The 24,935-nt window shown below is 42.8% G+C and overlaps 2 protein-coding genes across 5 annotated transcripts; one reads left to right on the forward strand and one right to left on the reverse strand.

Annotated features, from left to right (window-relative positions):
• Positions 1-1,923: 1,923 nt before the first annotated feature.
• On the forward strand, positions 1,924-10,174 carry LOC117425199 (tapasin-related protein-like). The gene is made up of 10 exons (XM_034041971.3): positions 1,924-2,149; positions 2,952-3,197; positions 3,536-3,805; positions 4,498-4,674; positions 5,700-5,867; positions 6,127-6,230; positions 7,634-7,874; positions 8,414-8,512; positions 8,927-8,958; positions 9,693-10,174. Exons 1-10 carry the CDS (start codon positions 2,089-2,091, stop codon positions 9,699-9,701), a joined length of 1,407 nt encoding a protein of 468 aa, XP_033897862.1. The 5' UTR covers positions 1,924-2,088; the 3' UTR covers positions 9,702-10,174.
• Positions 10,175-10,938: 764 nt separating this feature from the next.
• Positions 10,939-23,974, reverse strand: LOC117425182 (von Willebrand factor A domain-containing protein 1-like). Of its 4 annotated transcripts, none has more exons than XM_058993997.1 (15): positions 23,562-23,974; positions 19,164-19,718; positions 18,628-18,939; positions 18,201-18,266; positions 17,908-17,991; positions 17,690-17,773; positions 17,407-17,505; positions 17,127-17,210; positions 16,549-16,620; positions 16,318-16,383; positions 16,100-16,183; positions 15,883-15,966; positions 15,505-15,777; positions 14,336-14,611; positions 10,939-14,101 (listed from the first exon to the last, which is right to left on the reverse strand). In XM_058993997.1, the coding sequence occupies exons 1-15, from the start codon at positions 23,647-23,649 to the stop codon at positions 14,034-14,036; spliced, it is 2,295 nt and encodes a 764-aa protein (XP_058849980.1). In that variant the 5' UTR covers positions 23,650-23,974; the 3' UTR covers positions 10,939-14,033. The 4 variants fall into 4 exon arrangements, with proteins under 4 accessions (XP_058849980.1, XP_058849979.1, XP_058849981.1 ...); XM_058993996.1 differs by having other exon boundaries at positions 17,407-17,490; positions 18,201-18,284; XM_058993998.1 differs by lacking the exon at positions 17,908-17,991.
• Positions 23,975-24,935: the final 961 nt, after the last annotated feature.

The following is a 24,935-nucleotide window of genomic DNA, read 5'->3' on the forward strand; positions in this document are numbered from 1 at the left end:
ATTACTACTACTACTACTACTACTACTACTAATACTACTACTACTACTACTACTACTACTACTACTACTACTACTAATAATAATAATAATAATAATAACAGCTATAATTCTCTTCTTAATAAGAAAGAAAATGAATGTGCAGTAACTGTAGTAAACTTTGAGAAGGGGCTGGTTCATTATCTTCTCTGTGCTTTACTACACTGTCCTTTTACCAGGGGATATTATTATTATTTATTTATTAGCAGACACCCTTATCCAGGGCGACTTACAATTGTTACAAGATATCATATTATATTTTACATTCAATTACATTGTTTTTTACATATTATTACCCATTTATACAGGTGGGTTTTTACTGGAGCAATCTAGGTAAAGTACCTTGCTCAAGGGTACAGCAGCAGTGTCCCCCACCTGGGATTGAACCCACAACCCTCCAGTGAAGAGTCCAGAACCCTAACCACTACTCCACACTGCTGCCCTAAAGACAGCAGTAAACTCTGAGAAGGGGCTGGTTCATTATCTTCTCTGTGCTTTACTACCCTGTGCTGTGCTTTTACTAGGGGGGTACCAAAGCAGTAAACTTTGAGGAGGCTGGTTCGTTATCTTCTCTTTACCACGCATTCTTTCTTTCACTGAGCTTTACTACACTTTACTGTGCTTTTACCATGGAATATTAGCGAACACAACAATAAGGATATTTTAAATATTTTCTCAACATGAACTATAGCCTCCAAGGGCATGTATAATGTGCGAAATATGTTTCAAGAATATATATTGCAACATATGGACAATGCTGACATCTACTGGAGAAAAGAATGTAATAAAAAGAACAAGAGGGCATTTTACAATAATCCTGTTCAGTTTGACACGATCATTCCTTCTTAAGTACAGAACACAAGAAAATAAAGCAATAAGCTTTCTGGTCCCTAGTAGCTGATTGATCTCAAAGCTTTGTCAATTTGGGTCGTAAAGGAGCCCAGTGATTCTGCGTCATTAACATGACTAGGTAGCCCCATTCCATTCCATTTATTTGGTTAAGTGGCACAGTTTCGCTCCGCGATTTTTTTTACTTGTTTATTTATTTTTTTGGGTGGGGGGATGTTGCAAGCCAACTGAAAGTGACTTTGCAAGTTGTGTTTCGTGATACGCAGTAGTGGCAAAAAAAGTAACTTATGCAAGGCTCTCGCTTCCTTCTCTATTGCGCGCGTTCCTTTTTTTGTGCATGACAGTTCAGCATGAGAGGTAACGGCTGGACGTTTTAGTTTCAGTGTTCAGAAACAAGGATTTAAGAGTTATGTTCTTGTGCACGTTATACTGGTTTTACTCAAACGTGATTCCTGTTCAGGTATTTATGAATGGGGATAATAAGAGACATGATGACCAAGAAATATAAACGCATTTCTAAAATTTTCAATTATACAAAGGTACCTAATTCAAGGTTTGATAAAAAAAAATAATAATAAAAAAAAGTGTTTAGTTTTTGCAATTTATTTTATTTACTAAAATTAAAGTGCACGGCAGTTTAGATTAGGGTTATTTATGTTAGAGGTTTAAACGTATGAAATGTTTTTAATTTGACATTTTCCCCAAGGAGTGCTAACAGTGGGCCGCAGTGCTTAATGCAGCTAAAAAGGTAGGCCTCAGGTAAAAAAGTGCGGGAACCTCTGCCCTATATTCAGTTTCGCACGTCTTCCTGGTAACTAATGACGCATGAGGAAGCGTTCCTTCTGATTGGCTGAGGCCTTCCTGCAGCAACAAAAAGATCCCCCCCCCCCCCCCCTCAAACTAATAAATAAATAAATATCGAAATTATTATTAGGCATATATCAGCGATACTTTGGGCTTGCTTTGTGTGGATCACAATTTGTCGAATTATTACATTTGAAAAATAATAACTTCCTGTTTTTAAAATCCCAAACTTCAAAAATGAAAGCAAAAGTGAAATATCATGTTAAACCAATGTTTTTTTTTTTGCAGTTCGTATATGAAGACGCTATTGTATTATACAGTCTGTTTATATCCGTCTATAACTTAAAGAGCAACAAATAACAAAAAAGGAAAATCAAAAAAGGCGTTTATCATAGAAGCATGTATTTGAAGTGCGCCTTGTCGGTGTGTGCTGTAGCCCTGTGTGCAATCCTGGGTATTGGTAAGAATCGTTATTAATACATTACGATAAGTTGACGCGACAAACAAATCTACATCTAAACAATATGGCGTTGTAGATTTAAAATATCACAAATCTGAGTCTAGATATGTAGTTATATGTTTGCTAAAATCAAGCCATTATGGATTGCTGGTAACATCTCACTGTATTAGGTTTTTATAATGTTTATCTGTCTGTTTGTATCGGTTCTGTACACGTCTTGCAATGCAGTAAATAGTTGCCTGAATGCAGGGTCCATAGGACACCTGTATTTCCCTCACCGTCTTTTGGGGGTTTCTTATTACCAGTATCCTACAAATTCTACTGCCAGTAAGAAGATATACTGCTGCCCCTAGTTTAACATCAGGGCTGAAGAAAGAGACATACGTATCTAATAATGTGTTTTGTGCAGCTACTGGCAGCAGCGGAATCACCTGCCTTAGAAACCCGACTGGTTAGTTTAACAAAACTAAAACCGAACAACACAGCAACATACAGTCAACTCTCATTACGAATTTTAAGGGACCGCCATAATTCTTATTAAAAGGAGTCTAAGCCAAATGCATCGTGTCAGTTTGTATTGAAGTTACAGTGACACTGAAATATCAATGACAGTACCATGTAACTATCCTTACAATTAGAGCAGCATTTTTTGCTGAAATTACTATTACAATTTTAATTACACAGGTGTGCCAAGGTTCAACTAGAGTTCCAATCGCCAATGTAATTCAGCAGGTCTGCGGATCACTGTATATAGTTATTTAGGTTTTTTTGGATGTTCAAAATGTCTTCCTCCCTCCCGCAGCCGGTTCGGATCCTGACCCCAGCGCTGACCCCCCGGCCGTGCTGCGATTGGTGGATATTGTTCTGGAATGCTCTCTGGTGGAGGAGGGGGGTGGGCGGCTATCAATGTTCGCATCGGCGTTCTCCCGCCAGCCTGCCACCCTGGTGCTGAGGAAGGTCGGCGTGCCAGAACACGAAACCCTGGACAGCTATACCGAGTACCAGCCTCCCCCTTTCGACCCCGAAGCACTCATATTCGAGGTGGAAGGTCAGTGAGGGGGGTTCTGATCAGCAGTAAGGTCGAGGGTCGAGGGTCAAGGAGGGTAAACTGAGTTTACCTGCTTCTCATTTCAGGAGTAAAGCGTTTACTCGCTCCTGCTTACCTGTGATAAGCACATCCTGGCTATACCAAGGGTTAAAGTCAAGTTCCAGGTTATTATATTATAAAGAGACTCGTGCATTTAATGACTGATGCAAAAACACAGCTAAACTGAAGGATTAACTGCATGTTCCCAGAAAAGGATAGGCTTGTGCACATGTTGTACAGTTGTTTAATAAAAAACACACCCCTTTTTTGTCTAACCAATCAATGCGCTTCTCATGCAGTGACATCAGCGTCAATCCCAGGAGCTGAGTCGCTGCTCCACGCCGACTGCAACGAACAGGAAGTGACATGTGAGATCAGCCAGTACTACCCCCAGGATGAGGTGTCGGAAACAGCCTGGTTTATTTGCAGCCTGCAGGTAGAGGGGGGCGGGGTTAGTGCCACCATGGTGATGAGGACTCAGCCAATCACAGGAGAGGTGGGCATGGAGCCGCAGAAACAGAAGAAGCTGGACTTGCCTCTGAGTGACAGTGGGACCATTCAGCTGGCAGGTAAACAGCATTATGGGAAATGTAGTTTTTAAGCATAGTTACAGTGTGGCCAAAATAATAGAAGCACCTGTCTTTCTCTATTTAAACTGGAGTTTAACCCCCAAGTGACCTTTAAACAGGTTAGTAGCTCACACTAGCCTGTAGAACCCAGTGCTGGGTTTCACAACACAATGACGTTTATTATTGAAATGATCAGGTGCCAGGAGTTTGAGGAGGGTTAGAAACTTACACTAGCCCTGCTGCTGCTGCTGCACCCAGTCCTGGGGTTCAGAACGCCCCTCAGTGAAGTCTATTATTATTAATATTGAAATGATCAGGAGCCAGGAGTTTGTGCAATTAATGTTAAATACATTTCTGTCTGGCCAGTTACAGAAATAGCCCAAATCCCTTTGAATGAGTCCAATACTCCCCCAGCTTTGGTTTCATCTGCAAATTTGACAATCTTGCAATGTGTATCTTGGTCCAAGTCATGGATATAAATGAGGAACAGAAAGGGTTCAAGTACAGACGCTTGTGGTACCCCACTTAGTACACCCCCCAGTCTTATTTGACCCCTCTCACAAGTGCTCTTTGGTCTGTTTTTATCCAGTGTACAGTCACATGTCCTTCCCTGTGTTCCTGCTGATTGAGTTGAGGTGTCAGTGTTTCTTGTGTCAAACTCTCTCCCCTCGCTCTGTCTCTGTGTGTCACAGCGCAGTTCAATGTGTTCACCAGCATGCCCAGTGTCTCCACTGCACTAGGGGGCACTGTGCTACTAGACTGCGGCTTCACGGGTGAGCAGCACATACAGGAAGTGCAGGTGGAGTGGCGCGTGCAGCACAAGGGGAACGGGAGGCGTGTTCTTCACTTTCGCAGCGATACGAACGAAGGTAATTCTTGAGCTACTAAATGAGCTACACCTTTTAACCCTGGCTCATATGATGCTCTCATGCATTTGTGTCTTCCATATATAAAGACTAGAAGAGTTTTTCATATTCGTCCTCGTGTGAAGTCACCATGCATGAAAGGGTTAATTCTTCTTATTTAAATTTATATTAAAAAATAATTCACTGGATCATCCCTAATGAGTAAACACTCGTAATGCTAAGAAATACTAAAAGAAACTAATTTGAAGACAGTGAAAAAGACTTCTAGTCGAAACACTTGTCTGAATTTTGTATGCTGCAGATGTATTGAGGTGTATTGCACAGCTCTCTCTGTGATAGTCTGTGTGTTGCAGATATATTGAGGTGTATTGCACAGCTCTCTCTGTGATAGTCTGTGTGTTGCAGATGTATTGAGGTGTATTGCACAGCTCTCTCTGTGATAGTCTGTGTTGCAGATGTATTGAGGTGTATTGCACAGCTCTCTCTGTGATAGTCTGTGTGTTGCAGATGTATTGAGGTGTATTGCACAGCTCTCTCTGTGATAGTCTGTTGCAGATGTATTGAGGTGTATTGCACAGCTCTCTCTATGATAGTCTGTGTGTTGCAGATATATTGAGGTGTATTGCACAGCTCTCTCTGTGATAGTCTGTGTTGCAGATGTATTGAGGTGTATTGCACAGCTCTCTCTGTGATAGTCTGTGTGTTGCAGATGTATTGAGGTGTATTGCACAGTGCTGTGTTTCTTCTGTTTTCTTTCAGTTCATGGTATTTTATTGCATTTTCTTCTGTTTTATGACAGTTTTCTTTTGTATTTTTTGTGTTTTTTTGTGTTGTTTCCTGTTTTTCCTTGTTTCTTCTGTTTCTTCAGTTCCTTCTGTTTCTTATTTCTTCAGTTTCTTCAATGTTTTCTTTCTTGTGTCTTCTTTGTATGTTCTTCTGTTTCATGTATTTCTTGCAATTTCCTGTATTTTCTGGTATTTCCTGGTATTTCCTTGTATCTCCTCCTCTCTCTCGTGGTTCTGTTTCAGGAGTCTCCGATCGCCCCGGGGCTCAGATCGACTCTGCCAGGCTGGCTGCCCACAGGAACGCCTCGCTCTTCCTGCCTGGGTTCCGAGTGGTGGACGAGGGCACCTACATCTGCATCGTGACAGCCGGGCCGTACCAGGCACAGCAAGTCATTCAAGTGCAGGTCCAGGGTGAGGAGCAAGCCAGGGCTGCCTTACAACCCTCCCCTCCCAGAGCCTGATTAACACTGTCATTGCTAACCAGGGCTGCCCTACAGCCCTCCCAATTCATTATCTTACCTCTTATTAGCTTCATTAACATTATCACTGCCTCTGTCCCCTTTAGAAGAGTGCTGACCATGTTTAAAAGCCATTCTCTCACCTCTTTTATTTTTCTCATTATCATGACCCCCCCTTCACACTCTGTTTCGCTCTCCTATCTCCCCCTCAGAACCCCCCTCAGTGAATCTTGTTCCCGAGGCTCTGCAGCTCCAGGAGGGAGTGACAGAGAGACTGAGCTGTGAGATCAACAGATACTACCCCCTTGATGTGCAGGTGTGTCAATCTTTCTGTCTGTCCATCTGTTTGTCTGTATGTGCCGGTCTCTGTGTGTCTGTCTGTGTGTGTGTTTGTGTGTGTGTCTGACAGATGAAACAAAGAAAGAGAGAGAATTATTATCAGGGAGAAAGAAAGAAAGAAAGAAAGAAAGAAAGAAAGAAAGAAAGAAAGAAAGAAAGAAAGAAAGAAAGAAAGAAAGTCAATCAATGGACGTTCAAATGTGACATCAGATAATTGAGGATTGCACTCCCCCTAGTGGTCATTTATATATAAAAAAAACTTCACTGAAGACATTAAGCATTTTCAGTGGTTGAAAAGAAACCTTGTAAAGTATCTCTTTAGGGAGTAAGAGCCTTTGTTTTTACATTTGATTTGTTTATTTATTTTTATTTCCCTTGCTATTGTATGGTGTTGATGGTTCTGTTGATCCAGTATTAAGTTCACTTGAGAGAACACAGTTTACAGTGGAAAATACCCTTATAAAAGTTTACCATAGTAAAAGCATAGCAAAGTGTAATAAAGCATAGTGAAAGTATGGTACAGCATAGGAAAGCAATGCAAAGAACAGTGAGGTATGGTAAAGCATATTAATAAACATGCTAAACCAGGGTACATTATGGTTAATACATGGTATTACCATGGAAAAAGCATGGTAAACTTGAGGAAAACTGGAGGAAAAGCACACTGAAGATCCTTGCATGCATGAAGAATTAAAGAGAGCTAAAAAATTAAAAAATAAATAAATAAAATAAACATTTGAAGTCAGTCAATCAATCAATGTTTATTTTATATAGCACCTTTCATAGTGGACCACCATCACAAAGCGCTTTACAAGATAGTGTGGAACAATGCAAATACATTAAATACAGTGAAATACAGGACATAGTACATTAAATACAAACAGTAAAAACAATGCAAATACATTAAATACAGGGCTAGGATGTGAATTCTAAACATTGTGGATGTGTGTGTCATACAGAATCATGAATATGGAGTGAAAAACCTGAAATAGCAATTTAGACAACAGCTAATAACAGATATCAGGCTTAAAGAGCATTGAAAGCACGAGAGAGCACGTGGGTTTTGAGAGTTGATTTGAAAGGAGCGACTGTGGGAGCATCATGCACTAAAGCTGGGAGTTCCAGAGAGTCGGAGAGACACATAATATATTTTTCATTGACAATTATTGTACATTTTTTCCCATTGCTTTATATGGAGACACAATGGCATCCTCATATAAGGCTATTATGCAACAAACATAACACACTGTCATCAGGCATTTGCATCTTTTCCCATATAAAGGGCTTATGAGGTTTGCATGAAAGGATGATGTTCACTGCTTGAAAAGAATGTGTGTTTTCACTTTTTTCACTGTCTGAACGAGCGGCTCTGTATTGCAGGTAGTCTGGACCCAGTCTCCTTCCTCCTCTCCTTCCTCCTCCCCTTCCTCTCCTCCCCCTTCCCACCTTCCTCATATCTACTTCTCCAGCCACAGGCAGCACCCTGACGGGACCTACTCACTGTCTGCCTACGTGCTGGTGAATCCCTCCACCTGTGACGCCGGGACTACTTTCACCTGCTCCGTGACACACCCCTCCCTCAGCGAGCCGCTCACAGCCAGCCTCACTCTCACACTGCCGGGTACGACTGCACTGCAGCTCCCAGGAGGCTCCACTGCTGAGCGCAGTCCAGGGCAGCATGTGCAGAGGTGCAGCCTGGGAGCTGTAGTTTTATACCTAATGTTATAGGATCCTCTCTGTGCGTGTGTACGGTTTTTGTTTTGTTTTTACAGACAGGGTTTGAGGTTAATTCCTGTTTTTCAATTCCAGTTCCATTCCCTTTTAATCAATTCCAACACATCATTGATCAAAATTGCAATCAGCAGTATTCTGTAGAAATGAGCTTCTCACAGTGGCAGGAAATTACTTAAGTCGAAGTCACTGTTAGTCAATTAAATTGACTTCAAATGAAAGCAATTGAAAAATCACAATTATGCGTCTAAAATATCTTTTCCAATTCCTTCGAAGTGATTTTAATAAAGGAGTTGGAAATGTAAAAAAGCCCATGAGGACCATCACGTGTATCGCGATACACATCGTATTGTGACATTAGAGGATCCAGGATATTTTTAGTGAGGACAACACTGACGGCCCTCTCTGATTCCTCTCCTCCCTTTACAGAAGAATCTAGACTCTGGCTGATTCTCGGAGTCTCCATGGCGACACTCATCTTCATATTTGCTGCTTATAAACTTGTGTTGCAGTGGAACAAAGGGACAGGTAAAATATAGACTTTATACATTTCAATATAGATTAGACTGGACTGGAATTACATTGTACTGCAGTTTGAGATCACTAGACTAGACTGGACTGGAATTGCATTGTAACTGCAGTTTGAGATCACTAGACTAGACTGGACTGGAATTACATTGTAACTGCAGTTTGAGATCACTAGACTAGACTGGACTGGAATTACATTGTAACTGCAGTTTGAGATCACTAGACTAGACTGGACTGGAATTACATTGTACTGCAGTTTGAGATCACTAGACTAGACTGGACTGGAATTACATTGTAACTGCAGTTTGAGATCACTAGACTAGACTGGACTGGAATTACATTGTACTGCAGTTTGAGATCACTAGACTAGACTGGACTGGAATTATAATAAGTGTAACTATTTTTTATTTTCAGTTGCCAAAAAAGGACAACTAAAAAATATCAAGGTTAGTGTCTGTCTACTGTAACTAATAACTAACACCCCGAGGCTTTATATACCGACAGCGCCTTTGAGTAACATTTAATTCAGAAGATCCTAATTTACTCTCTATATACACTGTCTGATCTGTCTTTTTTGTACTCTCTATATACACTGTCTGATCTGTCTTTTTTGTACTCTCTATATACACTGTCTGTCTGAGCTGTCTTTTTTGTACTCTATATACACTGTCTGATCTGTCTTTTTTGTACTCTCTATATACACTGTCTGATCTGTCTTTTTTGTACTCTATATACACTGTCTGATCTGTCTTTTTTGTACTCTCTATATACACTGTCTGATCTGTCTTTTTTGTACTCTCTATATACACTGTCTGTCTGATCTGTCTTTTTTGTACTCTCTATATACACTGTCTGTCTGGTCTGACTTTTTTGTTTTTAGACTATCTTTGCTTACGGTAAAGGATTTTACTATTTCTTTAACTACTGTACTAAGTCACTGCATTGCATTGATCCAGCGGTTTAATTCAGGGTCGTTGACATGCTGTGTTAGTATTTTGTACTATTCATTTGCGTTAGTTTACAATGTTTTTTAAAATACTTTACCATACCTCTGTGCTTGCCTATGCTTTACCAGGCTTTCGATGTGCTTTATTATATTTTGCTGTGCTTTTAGTGTGGGAAGCTTTTATAACTGATTATATACTGTGATAAGTGATACTATATATATTTTTTTTTTCAGGTAAATTGATATTTACATCAAACTAAACGGACCAGCACTCCTGAAGTTACGAGATGAACCCCAAACCTCTTCACACAGCATCGTCTTCTTTGATTGGACACGCAGACTTAATGAATATATCGATTCATGATATCGAACTACACTCCCCTCCAACTAGTATTGGGACTGATAAATAATTGCAGCATGATAGGAATGGGTGTGATTGTGTTGCCCCCTCCGTTTTACCCTGCTGCTCAGACCCCTTGCTTGATAGGAATGGGTGTGATTGTGTTGCCCCCACCGTTTTACCCTGCTGCTCAGACCCCTTGCTTGATAGGAATGGGTGTGATTGTGTTGCCCCCACCGTTTTACCCTGCTGCTCAGACCCCTTGCTTGATAGGAATGGGTGTGATTGTGTTGCCCCCTCCGTTTAACCCTGCTGCTCAGACCCCTTGCTTGATAGGAATGGGTGTGATTGTGTTGCCCCCACCGTTTTACCCTGCTGCTCAGACCCCTTGCTTGATAGGAATGGGTGTGATTATGTTGCCCCCTCCGTTTTACCCTGCTGCTCAGACCCCTTGCTTGATAGGAATGGGTGTGATTGTGTTGCCCCCTCCGTTTTACCCTGCTGCTCAGACCCCTTGCTTGATAGGAATGGGTGTGATTGTGTTGCCCCCTCCGTTTTACCCTGCTGCTCAGACCCCTTGCTTGATATGAATGGGTGTGATCGTGTTGCCCCCTCCGTTTTACCCTGCTGCTCAGACCCCTTGCTTGATAGGAATGGGTGTGATTGTGTTGCCCCCTCCGTTTTACCCTGCTGCTCAGACCCCTTGCTTGATAGGAATGGGTGTGATTGTGTTGCCCCCTCCGTTTTACCCTGCTGCTCAGACCCCTTGCTTGATAGGAATGGGTGTGATTGTGTTGCCCCCTCCGTTTTACCCTGCTGCTCAGACCCCTTGCTTGATAGGAATGGGTGTGATTGTGTTGCCCCCACTGTTTTACCCTGCTGCTCAGACCCCTTGCTTGATAGGAATGGGTGTGATTGTGTTGCCCCCTCCGTTTTACCCTGCTGCTCAGACCCCTTGCTTGATAGGAATGGGTGTGATTGTGTTGCCCCCTCCGTTTTACCCTGCTGCTCAGACCCCTTGCTTGCTTCCTTGCTTTCTCACTGAATATCTTGGCGTCCCTGAACAGATAATCTTCAACTCCATGCAACAGATTGTAATGAGTGAGCAAAGCAAGCCATCCCACAAGTGCAGGGAGCCCGTTATATTCTGCATGTTCCGTGAGTTTATTTCCTCCTTCACACCCCAGAATACGTCAAGCTGGGTTATTCTCTGCTACACCAGGTACAAAACTAAATCTGTAAAATCCTTGCATTCAAACAAAGTCTAAAAAAGAGCAGAAATTCAGTAAAATATACGAATGCTGTGTTTGTCACATCCACTAGGGGGCAGAGTGTTGTCACCTTTAAAACCATTTTCAAAATTGCAAAACTAGCAGAAGAAGCATCAGTAACTGCTAGTTTTATACCGTTAACATTTTGTTCACATGTAAATATGGGCTGTTAATGTTTTAAAAAAAATAAACATTTCTATTCTAACCTAAATGCTACTGTATTAGATTCTGTTCTATTCTACCCTGTTCTGTTCTATCCTATTCGATTCTGTTCTATCCTATTTGATTCTGTCGTGTTCTATGCTATTCGATTCTGTTCTGTTCAGTTCTGTTCTATCCTATTTGATTCTGTTCTATGCTATTTGATTCTGTTCTGTTCTATCCTATTTGATTCTGTTCTATTCTATTCGATTCTGTTCTATCCTATTCGATTCTGTTCTGTTCTATCCTATTCAATTCTGTTCTATTCTATCCCATTCGATTCTGTTCTGTTCTATCCTGTTAGATTCTGTTCTATCCTATTTGATTTTGTTCTGTTCTATCCTATTCGATTCTGTTCTGTTCTATCCTATTAGATTCTGTTCTATCCTATTTGATTTTGTTCTGTTCTATCCTATTCGATTCTGTTCTGTTCTATCCTGTTAAGATTCTGTTCTATCCTATTTGATTTTGTTCTGTTCTATCCTATTCTGTTCTGTTCTATCCTATTAGATTCTGTTCTATCCTATTTGATTTTGTTCTATTCTATCCCATTCGATTCTGTTCTGTTCTATCCTGTTAGATTCTGTTCTATCCTATTTGATTTTGTTCTGTTCTATCCTATTCTGTTCTGTTCTATCCTATTAGATTCTGTTCTATCCTATTTGATTTTGTTCGGTTCTATCCTATTCGATTCTGTTCTGTTCTATCCTATTCAATTCTGTTCTATTCTATCCCATTCGATTCTGTTCTGTTCTATCCTGTTAGATTCTGTTCTTTCCTGTTCGATTCTGTTCTGTTCTATCCTATTCGATTCTGTTTTGTTCAATCCTATTTGATTCTGTTCTATCCTATTCAATTCTGGGCTGTTCTATACTATTCAATTCTGTTCTGTTCTATCCTATTCTGTTCTATCCTATTCGATTCTGTTCTATTCAATTCTGTTCTATCCTATTCGATTCTGTTCTGTTCTATCCTTTTCGATTCTGTTCTATCCTATTCAATTCTGTTCTGTTCTATCCTATTCGATTCTGTTGTTCTATCCTATTTGATTATGTTCTCTTACTAAACTACACTATTCTAAACTACACTGAACTATACTACCAAGTCCCTGTACACTCTCCTCCGTCTCTCCTCTCCCCCTCCCTTCCCTCTCTTCTCCCCTTACTCTCTTTTTTCTTTCCTTTTTGTTTCAGACTTCATTTCCTCCTGAGACAGTTCCCTCATCTTCTTTTTATTATATATAAAACCATCAGAAATGAGAAAAACAAAAAAATCTCAAGAACCAGATGGTGATCCAAAGAAACACTGCCAAGAACGAGAGAGAGAGAGAGAGAAGAGAGAGAGAGAGGGAGGGAGGGAGGGAGGGAGGGAGGGAGGGGAGGGGAGGGGCATGTCTAGATCAGGCTGATGTGTGAGGAGAGTCAGGAATGTCATGTCTAGATCAGGCTGGTGTGTGAGGGGAGTCAGGAATGTCATGTCTAGATCAGGCTGGTGTGTGAGGGGAGTCAGGAATGTCATGTCTAGATCAGGCTGGTGTGTGTGGGAGTCAGGAATGTCATGTCTAGATCAGGCTGGTGTGCGAGGGGAGTCAGGAATGTCATGTCTAGATCAGGCTGGTGGATGAGGGGAGTCAGGAATGTCATGTCTAGATCAGGCTGGTGTGCGAAGGGAGTCAGTAATGTCATGTCTAGATCAGGCTGGTGTGCGAGGGGAGTCAGGAATGTCATATCTAGATCAGGCTGGTGTGTGATGGGAGTCAGGAATGTCATGTCTAGATCAGGCTGGTGTGTGAGGGAGTCAGGAATGTCATGTCTAGATCAGGCTGGTGTGCGAGGGGAGTCAGGAATGTCATGTCTAGATCAGGCTGGTGGGTGAGGGGAGTCAGGAATGTCATGTCTAGATCAGGCTGGTGTGTGATGGGAGTCAGTAATGTCATGTCTAGATCAGGCTGGTGTACGAGGGGAAGGAATGACAATCAGATGCTCACAGACACAGCATACTGCACAATCCCCCATTGAGAAGACAAAGGCAATAGGGTTTGATAATCAGCATTGCTGTTCATTTTCTATCACTATGCCCTCACTTTTAGTTTTTAGAACAGGCACCAGCTGTAGCAAAGAGACAAAGAGAGGTGGACAGAGAGAAAAAGGGAGGAAGACAGGTGAGATGAAGACAGATGGAGAACATGAAAGAGGGAGAGGTAATGTTTTAATAAGTCACAAGCTATAGAAAAGAGAAAAAGATTAAGGGGCAGAGTGATGGAGAAAAGAGGGAGAGGGAGGTAGTTTTTATAAGCAGCCCATGTTATAGCAAAGAGAGACAGATAGCGGGAAGAGAGATAGAGAAAGCGGGGGAGAGAGAGGGGTAAACCACAGCCTGTTTTGTGATATATCAGTCATCTTTTTTTGGAAAAAAATATCATTTCTACAAGACACAAAATATAGGCCCCCCTCCAGCCAGCTATCCCAATGGGGGGGAAGTGTCTGTCTGTGTGTCTGTATTTATACACCGGTGCCATTGTGGCTCCTGGGGTCAGCAGGGTGCACAAACCACAGTGCAGCCAGACACCAGCCTGCAGTCTCCTTCTGTGTCAGTACATAAGCTCAGGAAACCAGTCAGCCTCCTGTACAAGCTATAGGGCAGGGGAGCCTGCACGGCCGCCGTCCTCGCTGGGATGACACTGGATTTGAGTTTCAATTTCGGGGGTGAGGGGGGTGTGGTACTCCTCTGCAGAAGAGCTCAGTTCCATTGTGACAGGGGGTGTCAGCACTTGCATTTGAAGTAAGGCGCGCAGAGTCTGTAAGGAATGTGTCTTCTCTTATTGACTGGAGCTGAGAGGGAGAGAGGGAGAGAATTACAATACAATACCTACACATACAACCCTGTACAGAGCTAAAGCAGATACCCAACATGGTGTCTATAAGAAGTTGTATTCTAGTGCGCTGGCACTGCCTGCTGTGTGCTGGGCAGAGCCTTGCTGTATTGCACTGTACACAGGGCAATGCTGGCGGGACCACACTATATAACACTAATATAAAACCCTGTGCAGAACAGGCAGGGTTTACCTGGCAAAGTCCTTTTCTTGGCACAGGTTTCCGCGCTGCGCCCGTGTTTATAGAGCGCCGACACGCAGATGACGTGTGCAGAGCGCGGCGCGAGGTCACGCAGGTACACCGTCCTCACGTGACCCGGCAGCGAGTGCTCCTGGATCTTTCCACTCGAGTCGATGTGCCGCACTTTGTACTGCCTCACTTCCTGTTCCTCTGGCTCCGCCCAGGAAGCCACTAGACTGGAGGAAGTGACATCAGTCAGCATCAAGTGCTGCGGGGAGGAGAGCCTTTCTGGAGACAAACACGGGAAGTGTCAACCAGTTTTGCTTACAACAAAAAGGGATTGTTTTGTAATGTCAAACTGAATAAGAGTGTGGGTCTCTGCCTGTCTGTCTGTCTGCAGCTTTAATGGAATTAAACTGGAAGAATGTAGTAAGCTTAGACAGACACAAGATGAAATTGTGGCAAACTGGACATGTGTTGAGGGATGAGTAACTCCACACTCCCTTCTGAAGCCACTCAGATGTGCTTGTTGCTGAATAGTTGCACACACGACTCTCACACATCTAGTACAGATGTAGTGATCATGTGACCCGTCATGACTGTAAATCTACAATTAATAGTTGGAAGATTTAAACCTTCTGTGTAATCAGACACACATGATTTAGAGTGTGGGTCACCTTTATATTTCCCTATGGTATTTATAATACATTTCACATTGGTTTTTCACACAGTTTATTCACAGTGCATCATGCTGCTGTCACAGATTAATCGTTTAGAAAAACATCTTAAAACAATAAAGTTAAACGTTTAGTAAACTACTGTATTATTAGGGCTTATTATTTTCTCTTTAATTTTTGTGTCGGGTGGCTACCTCTAATCAAGTTGTGAGTGTGTTTTCGTTCTCGCGCTCTCTTTCCTCAGGTCTGTCATATAAAGAGTGCAAGAGAAAATGCACTCTTAACTTTATTAGCAGTATCCACCCAACACTTAGAAACATATGTCATTTAAATCTAAATAAAAAACAGATGAAAAGCTGATATTAACATTCTTGATCTGTTTCTATAGAACCTGTTGTGGTTTAAACGTTTCAAATCCTGTCATTGACATTCTGAGTGCAAGATCTACACTCTCAGTGAATTGCTAATAGGTTCCAATTCAGCATTGCAGGCCAGCTCATTTACCTGACCAGGTCCTGGCGGTCACTGAGAATGGCTGTTGCCCCCCACCTCTGTAGTGGGCGGTCACAGTGATAAGGTAAGCAGTGTCTGGCCTCAGCTGGGTCAGCCACACCCCCTGCTGCTCCCCCTTGACCTGCAACGACCCCACAGTGACCCCTGACCCCACTGTCCCACCCTCACCGCGGGGCAAGACTCCAAAGATCACCTGATAGTGAGAGACAGAGCGAGGGGAGGAGGGGAAAGAGAGGATGAGGGAGCGAGGGCTAGCGGGCCTGGCTGAGAGAGAGAGAATTTAAGTCAAAATATTGCAGACACTGAATTTATTTTTAGCCAGCCAGACAGAGAGACAGTCAGACAGACAGTCAGACAGTAAGTAATCACCTGTGAGTGTTTTGTCAGTCAGTGTGTTTGGATATCTTCCAGGCTGTCTCGTATTTGCAGAAGAAACTGACAAATTAAGAGTGACTGAGAGAGAGAGAGAGAGAGAGAGAGAGAGAGAGAGAGAGAGAAACACGAGACATGACTGTTCATGTATTTATAATTCACTGTACAAGAATAGGAGATAAGGGCACAACACAATTTATTTCAGAGTATTCACCTGCAGGTTTCTTGTCAGTCAGTGTGTTTGGATTGTTCCCTTTCTCTCTCACATTTGCAGAAGAAGCTGGCAAGTTAGAAGAGACTGAGAGAGAGAGCGGGAGAGATAGAGAGAGGAGACATGACTGTTCATGTATTTATAATTCACTGTACAAGACAGATAGACAGTGAGATAGACAGACAGACAGATGGACAGTAAAATAGACAGACAGTATTCACCTGCAGGTTTCTTGTCAGTCAGTGTGTTTGGATTGTTCCCTTTCTCTCTCACATTTGCAGAAAAAGCTGACAAGTTAGGAGAGAGAGAGAGAGAGAGAGAGAGAGAGAGAGAGAGAGAGAGAGAGAGAGAGAGAGAGAGAGAGAGAGAGAGAGAGAGAGATTGCTGTTAATTTATGTATAATTCATTATAAAAGAATCTGAATTTATTACAAACAGACAGACAGTATTCACCTGCAGGTTTCTTTTCAGTCAGTGCGTTCACCTGGTTTGCATTCTCTTTCAAATTTAACAGCTTTGAAAAGTCTGAGAGAGGAAGAGAGAAACAACTGTGGTATTTAGTTGTTATTACCCATACAATGCAGGAGAGATGAGCGACAGAGAATCAGAGAGACAGACAAACACATAGTGACAGGCAAACACACAGACAGAGAATCAGACAGACAAAGAAACACAGACAGAATCAGAGAGACAGACAAACACAGACAGAGAATTGAGAAACACACAGACAGAGAGACAGACAAACACACAGACAGAATCAGAGAGACAGACAAACACACAGACAGAAGCAGAGAGACAAACACACAGACAGAGAATCAGAGAGACAGAGAAACACACAGACAGAATCAGAGAGACAGACAAACACACATACAAAGAATCAGAAAGACAGCGAAACACACAGACAGAGAATCAGAGAGACAGACAAACACACAGACAGAATCAGAGAGACAGACAAACACACGGACAGAGAATCAGAATCACCTTGAAATACATCTGAATCCATTACAGAAAGAGAGACAGACAGTATTCACCTGTGGGTTTCTTGTCAGTCAGTGTGTTTGGATTGTTCCCTTTCTCTCTCACATTTGCAGAAGAAGCTGACAAGTTTGAAGAGACAGAGAGAGAGAGAGAGAGAGAGAGAGAGAGAGAGAGAGAGAGAGAGACATGACTGTTCATTTATTTATAATTCACTGTATAAGAATTGGAGATAAGGGCACAACACAATTTATTTCAAACAGAAAGAGACAGACAGGCAGACAATGAGGTAGACAGACACGGACAGTAAAATAGACAGACAGACAGAGTATTCACCTGCAGGTTTCTTGTCAGTCAGTGTGTTTGGATTGTTCCCTTTCTCTCTCACATTTGCAGAAGAAGCTGACAAGTTAGAAGAGACTGAGAGAGAGAGAGCTGGAGAGATAGAGAGAGGAGACATGACTGTTCATTTATTTATAATTCACTGTACAAGAATTGGAGATAAGGGCACAACACAATTTATTACAAACAGAAAGAGACACACAGCCAGACAATGAGGTAGACAGACAGACAGAGAGACAGACGGACGGACAGTAAAATAGACAGACAGAGTATTCACCTGCAGGTTTCTTGTCAGTCAGTGTGTTTGGATTGTTCCCTTTCTCTCTCACATTTGCAGAAGAAGCTGTCAAGTTAGAAGAGACTGAGAGAGAGAGCGGGAGAGATAGAGAGAGGAGACATGACTGTTCATGTATTTATAATCCACTGTACAAGACAGACAGACAGTGAGATAGACAGACAGACAGATGGACAGTAAAATAGACAGACAGTATTCACCTGCAGGTTTCTTGTCAGTCAGTGTGTTTGGATTGTTCCCTTTCTCTCTCACATTTACAGAAAAAGCTGACAAGTTAGAAGAGACTGAGAGAGAGAGAGAGAGAGAGAGAGAGAGAGAGAGAGAGAGAGAGAGAGAGAGAGAGGAGACATGACTGTTCATGTATTCATGATTCACTGTACAAGAGTTGGAGATAAGGGCACAACACAATTTATTTCAAACAGAAAGAGACACACAGGCAGACAATGAGGTAGACAGACAGATGGCAAAATAGATAGACAGACAGAGTATTCACCTGCAGGTGTCTTGTCAGTCAGTGTGTTTGGATTGTTCCCTTTCTCTCTAACATTTGCAGAAGAAGCTGTCAAGTTAGAAGAGACAGAGAGAGAGAGAGAGAGAGAGAGAGAGAGAGAGAGAGAGAGAGAGAGAGAGAGAGAGAGAGAGAGAGAATTACTTTGTTAATATATTTATTAAAGAGCATAAGAGAATACAAGGCAGGGAATCAACTGCATCCATTGCAGAATCCATGATGTCCCAGTCATGATTTTGTGATATTTGTATTCACACATCCTGGTCATTAAACAGTACTGACCACTTACTGATCTTAACTGAATCCATTAAAGCCGGGGTGTCCAATCAAGGTCAGGGGACCTAAAAAGAATACAAAGAAAATGGAAGCTGTTTGCTGTTGAACCCGGGTCAGTGCTGGAGGGGTTCCTCACCTGGCAGTGTCTCAGCCGCGCCAGGCAGGGCTGTAGTGGTGAAGTTTCCCCACAGCACCCTCTGCCCCTGGGAGGAGGAAGTGCTGGTCAATGAGAGCCAGTAGGGAGTGTTTGCCTGCAGGTTCCTCAGGGTGGCGCCGTGACTCTCCCAGTGAAGCTCCTGATACACGCGCGACTGCCTACCAGCGGACCAGGAAGTGACCTCCAGGATGTAACGACCCTCTGAGCCAATCAGGAAGCGAGGCCAGGACACAGAGGCGGTTTCTGATTGGATGTCAAACACGGACAAGCCTGTAGACTGTGAATCAGAGCCTGGAACACAAGGAAGGTTACTGCAATATAGAGAGGTATATAACTACCATAACACAGAGGTTGACTTTTATATGAGTGAGAAGACAGACAAGCATTTGGGCTCTAGTGCCTTCATCTATGTTACTGAAACTAGAAGAGTCTAAGTCAAGCAGGTGTTACTGCAACACTGCTGGTGTTTTCCTATCAATAGAAAGAGCTGTCTTTGTGACCAGTCTGCTGCTTACCCACGATGGCCTCACAGAGTTGCACTGAAATCTCGGGCAGGTTGTCTGTGTCTGTGAAGAACATGGATGAGTGGTCCGAGGCGACGGTTCGGATGCCGTGGTCAGACCTGCCTGTGGAGACCAGCAGCACTCTGACTCCGGCCTCTTTCAGCAGCCTGGCGGGCAGCTCCACCTCATCTGTGGACATGCCGTCAGTGATCCAGAGCACCACCCTGTGTGCCCCGGCCCTCGAACCCCATCCTGGGGCGAAGCCCTGCCGGCGCGCCCACTCCAGAGCCAGGCCTGAGTTCGTGTCTCCCCCCCTCTGCCGCAGGACCCCCAAGGACCCCTGCAGGGCCGCAGCTGTCTGGTGCTGCCCGATGCGGAACTCCAGTACTGGGAAGTCAGAGACGGAGAGCAGCCCCACCTGCACAGGACCCACAGGGAGCGCGGAGGACAGCCGCATGAGCAGAGACAGGAACTGAGAGAACTCCCAGGCCGTGACACTGCTCGAGCTGTCCAGCAGGAGGAGCACATCGACCGGGAAGAGAGGCGCGGCACAGCGGGGCAGCACGCCTGGGGAGACAGCAAATTCAAATTCATTGAAATATATTTTTTTAACCAGGATAGAACTCTTAAGATACACACATTGTTTACAAGTGGGCCCTGGCAAGAGAAGGCAGCAAGAAATAACATTATAAAAAGAGACAAATCATTCAAACAGGACAAAAACTGTCATACAAAATAAAAGCATAAAAAGAATTCCAATTTACTGTACATGATCCTGGTCATAAACCAGCCTGATGCATTGGAAAATTGTACACTGGAGGGCAGCCCTTCAGATCCTCTGTTGTTAAAGTTAAACTGCCACCCCTCCCCTGAATCTTCCACAGGCGCACAGCTTCACCTCCAGCCTCACTGTCGACTTGCAAGACCATATATGAACAAGCTTCTCTCATTTCTTTCTTTCTCTTTCACTTTCGTTTTTTCTCATTAATTACATCTGTTTGGAACACTACAGGGGAGGGAATGGAAGTGTTGAGGGGAGGAGGGCTAAGGAGGGGTTGTGGGGGAGATGCTATGGGTACTGGGCAGGAGGTAATCCACTGGAATAGATTCAAACTTTCTATAGAAACCATGTTGAGTAGCTGCTGTAGTTCAATACAGGGTTTATATTAGTGTTATATAGACACCATGTTGGGTAGCTGCTGTAGTTCAATACAGGGTTTATATTAGTGTTATATAGACACCATGTTGGGTAGCTGCTGTAGTTCTGTACAGGGTTTATATTAGTGTTATATAGACACCATGTTAAGTAGCTGCTGTAGTTCTGTACAAGGCTAAACAGAATAAAGTGTTTTGAAGTTTTGAGAATGGAAGTATTGCAGTGATTACGTTTGAACTTGTTTAGCAAACAGGTTTGTACAAAAAAAAGTTCAAAAAAACATTTAAAAAATCAACCAAGTAAATATTTCACCTCTTAACACAGATATTTATCAGAAGAACTCTGGGCAAAACTCCTGCTGTTGTAACTGGAACCAGATGTGCGGCATGATAATATTCACATGTGGAGCAGCTGGCAGGCAACACAATAGTCCCCCCTCCCCCCGCGCCGATCGTTCTTTCCTGATAGCATGAATCGATATATTCATCACGTCTGCATGTCCAATCAAAGAACACGATGCTGTGTGGCAGATTGTTCTATATTATTATTAAACTGAAGAGTGTGTAAGAGTGTTCATCAGACAGTGACATAAGGATCTCTTAGAAAAGTTTACCACTGCAGTTTCCCCCCATGCTGTTCCCATGGTCACCTCGCTTCACCATGCTTTCACTGTGCTTTATTACACTTTGCTAGGGGAAACTTATAAGGGTTAGTTTACCATGGTTTGTTTTTTAATATGCTTTACCATACCTCTCTGTGCTTTACAATGCTTCCCTATGCTTTACCATACCTCTCTGTGCTTTACAATGCTTCCCTATGCTTTACCATACCTCTCTGTGCTTTGCAATGCTTCCCTATGCTTTACCAGACCTCTCTAGGCTTTACCATGCTCCCCTGTTCTTTACCATACCTCTCTGTGCTTTACCATGCTCCCCTGTTCTTTACCATACCTCTCTGCTTTACAATGCTCCCCTGTTCTTTACCATACCTCTCTGTGCTTTACAATGCTTGCCTGCGCTTTACCATGTTTTCACTGTGCTTTATTATACTTTGTTGTGCTTTTACTCTGGAACACTTTTATAACAGATTTCTGTCACCTCTGAAACTTGTACAGCGTTGTTCCATTCATTAGCTCGAAGTCGCTGCAGTTGCAAGGGTGGGGGGTAGGGGGGGGGGGGCCCTGGCTCTTATTATTATGCAGACACTGTGGCTGACCTAGCCTGCCTTACGGGCGGCAATGACAGGCAACTAGAAAAATAATAATAATACCCAGCAGGGCCAGATTAAAGGACGTGGGGGCCCTACGCTAACCCATATTTTGGGGGCCCTATGCATATTATGGCGAATGGTGTTATTGGTATATTGGTTAATCCGGCCCTGCGTTGGGGACAGGGAGTGTGAGCACGGTTTTATTTTTCTTAAATACATGTTCGGCCATGGAGTTTGCACAAAAAATTAAAAAGAAGGTGCAAATACATGCAGTCACTGTACAGTATTTTCTATCATGCCTGTGCAGGGTAACCATTAATGTTCCAGTTTCAAACCAAAACTAGGCACTTTGATGTTTTGCAGACTTGAGAATTGCATTTCTAAAAAAATATTTTATATTCAATGTGATTGCCGTTGCACTTTGTAATTCATTATGGAGGGAACAATATATATTCTCCCGATTGTGGAGCTGCCATATAAAAATGAGAAACATCATCAGTGTGTCCATCTATCTACGGTTATTACGTAGCCTATAGTGTTTTTATACAGTTCTACGGTTATGCACCAATACAGTGCTGTGAACACGGTTTATATTTTCTGCCCTCAATAGTTCATACACTATCATTATTTATTTCTTAGCAGACACCTTTATCCAGGGCGACTTACAATTATTACAAGATAACACATTATTTTTACATACAATTACCCATTTATACAGTTGGGTTTTTACTGGAGCAATCTAGGTAAAGTACCTTGCTCAAGGGTACAACAGAAGTGTCCACCACTAGGGATTGAACCCACAACCCTCCGGGTCAGGAGTCCAGAGCCCTAACCACTACTCCACACTGCTGACCTATACTGCTTGCCTGAGAGACTCAGAGACCAGGTATGCTGTAATCGACAAATACATTTATAGCCGTCATAAAATAACAAAATTAACCAAAAGCAAGCTTCTGTGCGCTTCTCTTCCTGTAAAATGTCCCAAACAAACAACGACCTCGTGTGGGCCCCAGTTCTGCTGAGGGCACTACACTATAGCGTAATTTGTGTATAGGTTAATCCAGCCCTGACACCCAGTACTGTTGAAGTAAGAACCTCTCTGAACGATTGCATAAGGGAGAAGTAAATAAAATCAAGGCAATCAAACCTGAAGATTTTTAACAAGCATGCAGGACATGAATTCCTTCTTGGTATCAATTGACAGGCCAGTATGCTCATTTGTTTCAAAGTAAAGGAAGCTCACTTGTTTTGAAAGCTGTTTGCTTCCAGGGGTGACACATTAATTCCTTAAATGGAGCCACTTGCAGCTCAAAAAAAAAATGGATGCTTGTTTATTGGTCTTGGATAAAAACCCGTCACCATGAGCCAATATTCAGGCACTGTCTGCCCAGAAACTATGATCTGAACTGCTGGTAAGCTTATTTAACCCCGAGAGCATTGACCTGTGTACAGAACAATACAGCTAGGCACCGGACAGCATTGACCTGTGTACAGAACAATACGGCGAGGCACCGGACAGCATTGACCTGTGTACAGAACAATACGGCGAGGCACCGGACAGCATTGACCTGTGTACAGAACCCGAGATATAGACACCAGATTGGGTATATTAGCGTCATTGTAATCCCTCCAGCATTGCCCTGTATACAGTTTAAATAGAAAAATAAATCTGCCACGGAGGGCTTATATAAATATATATTGAAACACTGAAATAATGCCAGTGCTGTGAATATTGGGCTGTGTAATTTATCCAACTTCAAAACTCCAAAAACTATACATACAGAAATGTGTTTAGTTTTTTCTTATCTTCAGAATAATATATTCAAAATAAGTTTTACAAATAAAAAATACAAGTTTGGAAAGCTCATAAGCATAATTGTATGCATAACATATACAATACAATACATTAACATCACACATTATGACATGTATAATAATAAGTATCCATACCGGTACCTTAAACACGGTCATACACACACATATTGCGTAGAGTTGTATGTATACGCATTTACAAAACTGTGTAATAATACGCCCCCATAATTTACCTCGTTTCTCGATAATTTCAATCTCCTTTGCAACAGCAGTAAGCACGTAGATAGCGCAATAAAGAGTTACGTACACTCTGAAATTCATTATAAAAAATCCATACAGAAGAGTTTTCAACTTGAAAGGTGGTGTGTGTTTTCGTTTTTAAATCCACTCTGAAATGCGTAGGCAGGTGTCTGCTGCTTGTTTGGATGTGAAAAGGCTGAGCTGCCGCCGCCCCTCGCGCAGCGCTCCCGAGCTGTTGAAGCGCAATAATAGTGCTGTTCGGAGTAGTTTGCTGGGCTCGCGCCAGTAATCTGCAGTAGCTCCAGTTGTTTTGATTAAACTCGTATGGTGATGGTCGAAAGAGCCAAGGTATGCAAGCGGACTCCCGTTTCCACGCGCTCTCTGATCTACAGCAACCGCTGCACAACCCCCCCCCCCCCCCCCCCGTTTTTGCCTTTTCTTGCCGAACTTATTGAAAAAAATGGATCACAAAAAGGGCTGGACAATAAATAAGAAACACCTGCCTAAACACAGTCAGTAACCTGTTATCAGACGGACACTAGCTCTGACGATGGCATTGATTCAACGTGGCTTAATCAGACCCATGGTGTACATCTTATTGACAGTGCTAAGGCAGGTGAAACAGTCCCGTGGTGTACACCCTATTGACAGTGCTATGGCAGGCAAATCAGTCCCATGGTGTACACCCTATTGACAGTGTTATGGCAGGTGAATCAGTCCCGTGGTGTACACCCTATTGACAGTGCTATGGCAGGTGTTTCTAATATTTTGTCCAGCCCTCATTTTTGTTTTCATACCTGGCATAGTGTTGAAGGGAGAATAGCTTCAGATGACTGTGGGAGTCGGGCCAGATATTTTATATAAGAAAATGTAAGAGCCTGTAATATTTACGACCTCCAGAAATATCATTTATATTCAGCTGACAAGGGAATCCTGACCCATAAATTAATGAGACAAGCTCCCTCGCCTTCTCAGAGTTTACTGCCTTGGTATCCCCTGGTAAAAGCACAGCACAGTGTAGTAAAGCACAGAGAAGATAATGAACCAGCCCCTTCTCAAAAATAAAAAGTGTTAGTGTGGTGCCCCTGTCTGTAGTGCCACTGAAGATCATTTGGGAAGGGTATAGTTAGCATACTGTGGTCCCATTCTACCAATGGCAGCCTCATCCCATTAACTATACTTTTGCTAGCCTTGCCCCTAACTATAATACAGACCCACTATTGCATTGCCATTGCAGTGTCACTGTCTGTGTGCGTGCGTGTGTGTCTGTGTGTATGTCTGTGTGTGTGTGTGTGAGTACGTGCATGCGTGCGTGTGTGTGTGTCTGTGAGTGTGTGTGTGTGCATGTGTGAGTGTGTGTGTGTATG

Source organism: Acipenser ruthenus, chromosome 20 (genome assembly GCF_902713425.1).
Source record: "Acipenser ruthenus chromosome 20, fAciRut3.2 maternal haplotype, whole genome shotgun sequence".
NCBI classification, from domain to species: Eukaryota; Metazoa; Chordata; class Actinopteri; order Acipenseriformes; family Acipenseridae; genus Acipenser; species Acipenser ruthenus.

Excerpts from the sequence above, each read along its gene's own strand:
- LOC117425199 (XM_034041971.3), top strand. The coding sequence starts at position 2,089 with ATGTATTTGAAGTGCGCCTTGTCGGTGTGTGCTGTAGCCCTGTGTGCA. Across the intron at positions 5,868-6,126 it reads CATTCAAGTGCAGGTCCAGG|AACCCCCCTCAGTGAATCTT; the intron begins GTGAGGAGCAAG and ends TCTCCCCCTCAG. Across the intron at positions 7,875-8,413 it reads CCTCACTCTCACACTGCCGG|AAGAATCTAGACTCTGGCTG; the intron begins GTACGACTGCAC and ends CTCCCTTTACAG.
- LOC117425182 (XM_058993996.1), bottom strand. The coding sequence starts at position 23,649 with ATGAATTTCAGAGTGTACGTAACTCTTTATTGCGCTATCTACGTGCTT. Across the intron at positions 18,940-19,163 it reads ACTCTGTGAGGCCATCGTGG|GCTCTGATTCACAGTCTACA; the intron begins GTAAGCAGCAGA and ends CTTGTGTTCCAG. Across the intron at positions 15,778-15,882 it reads GACTGACAAAACACTCACAG|CCAGGCCCGCTAGCCCTCGC; the intron begins GTGATTACTTAC and ends TCTCTCTCTCAG.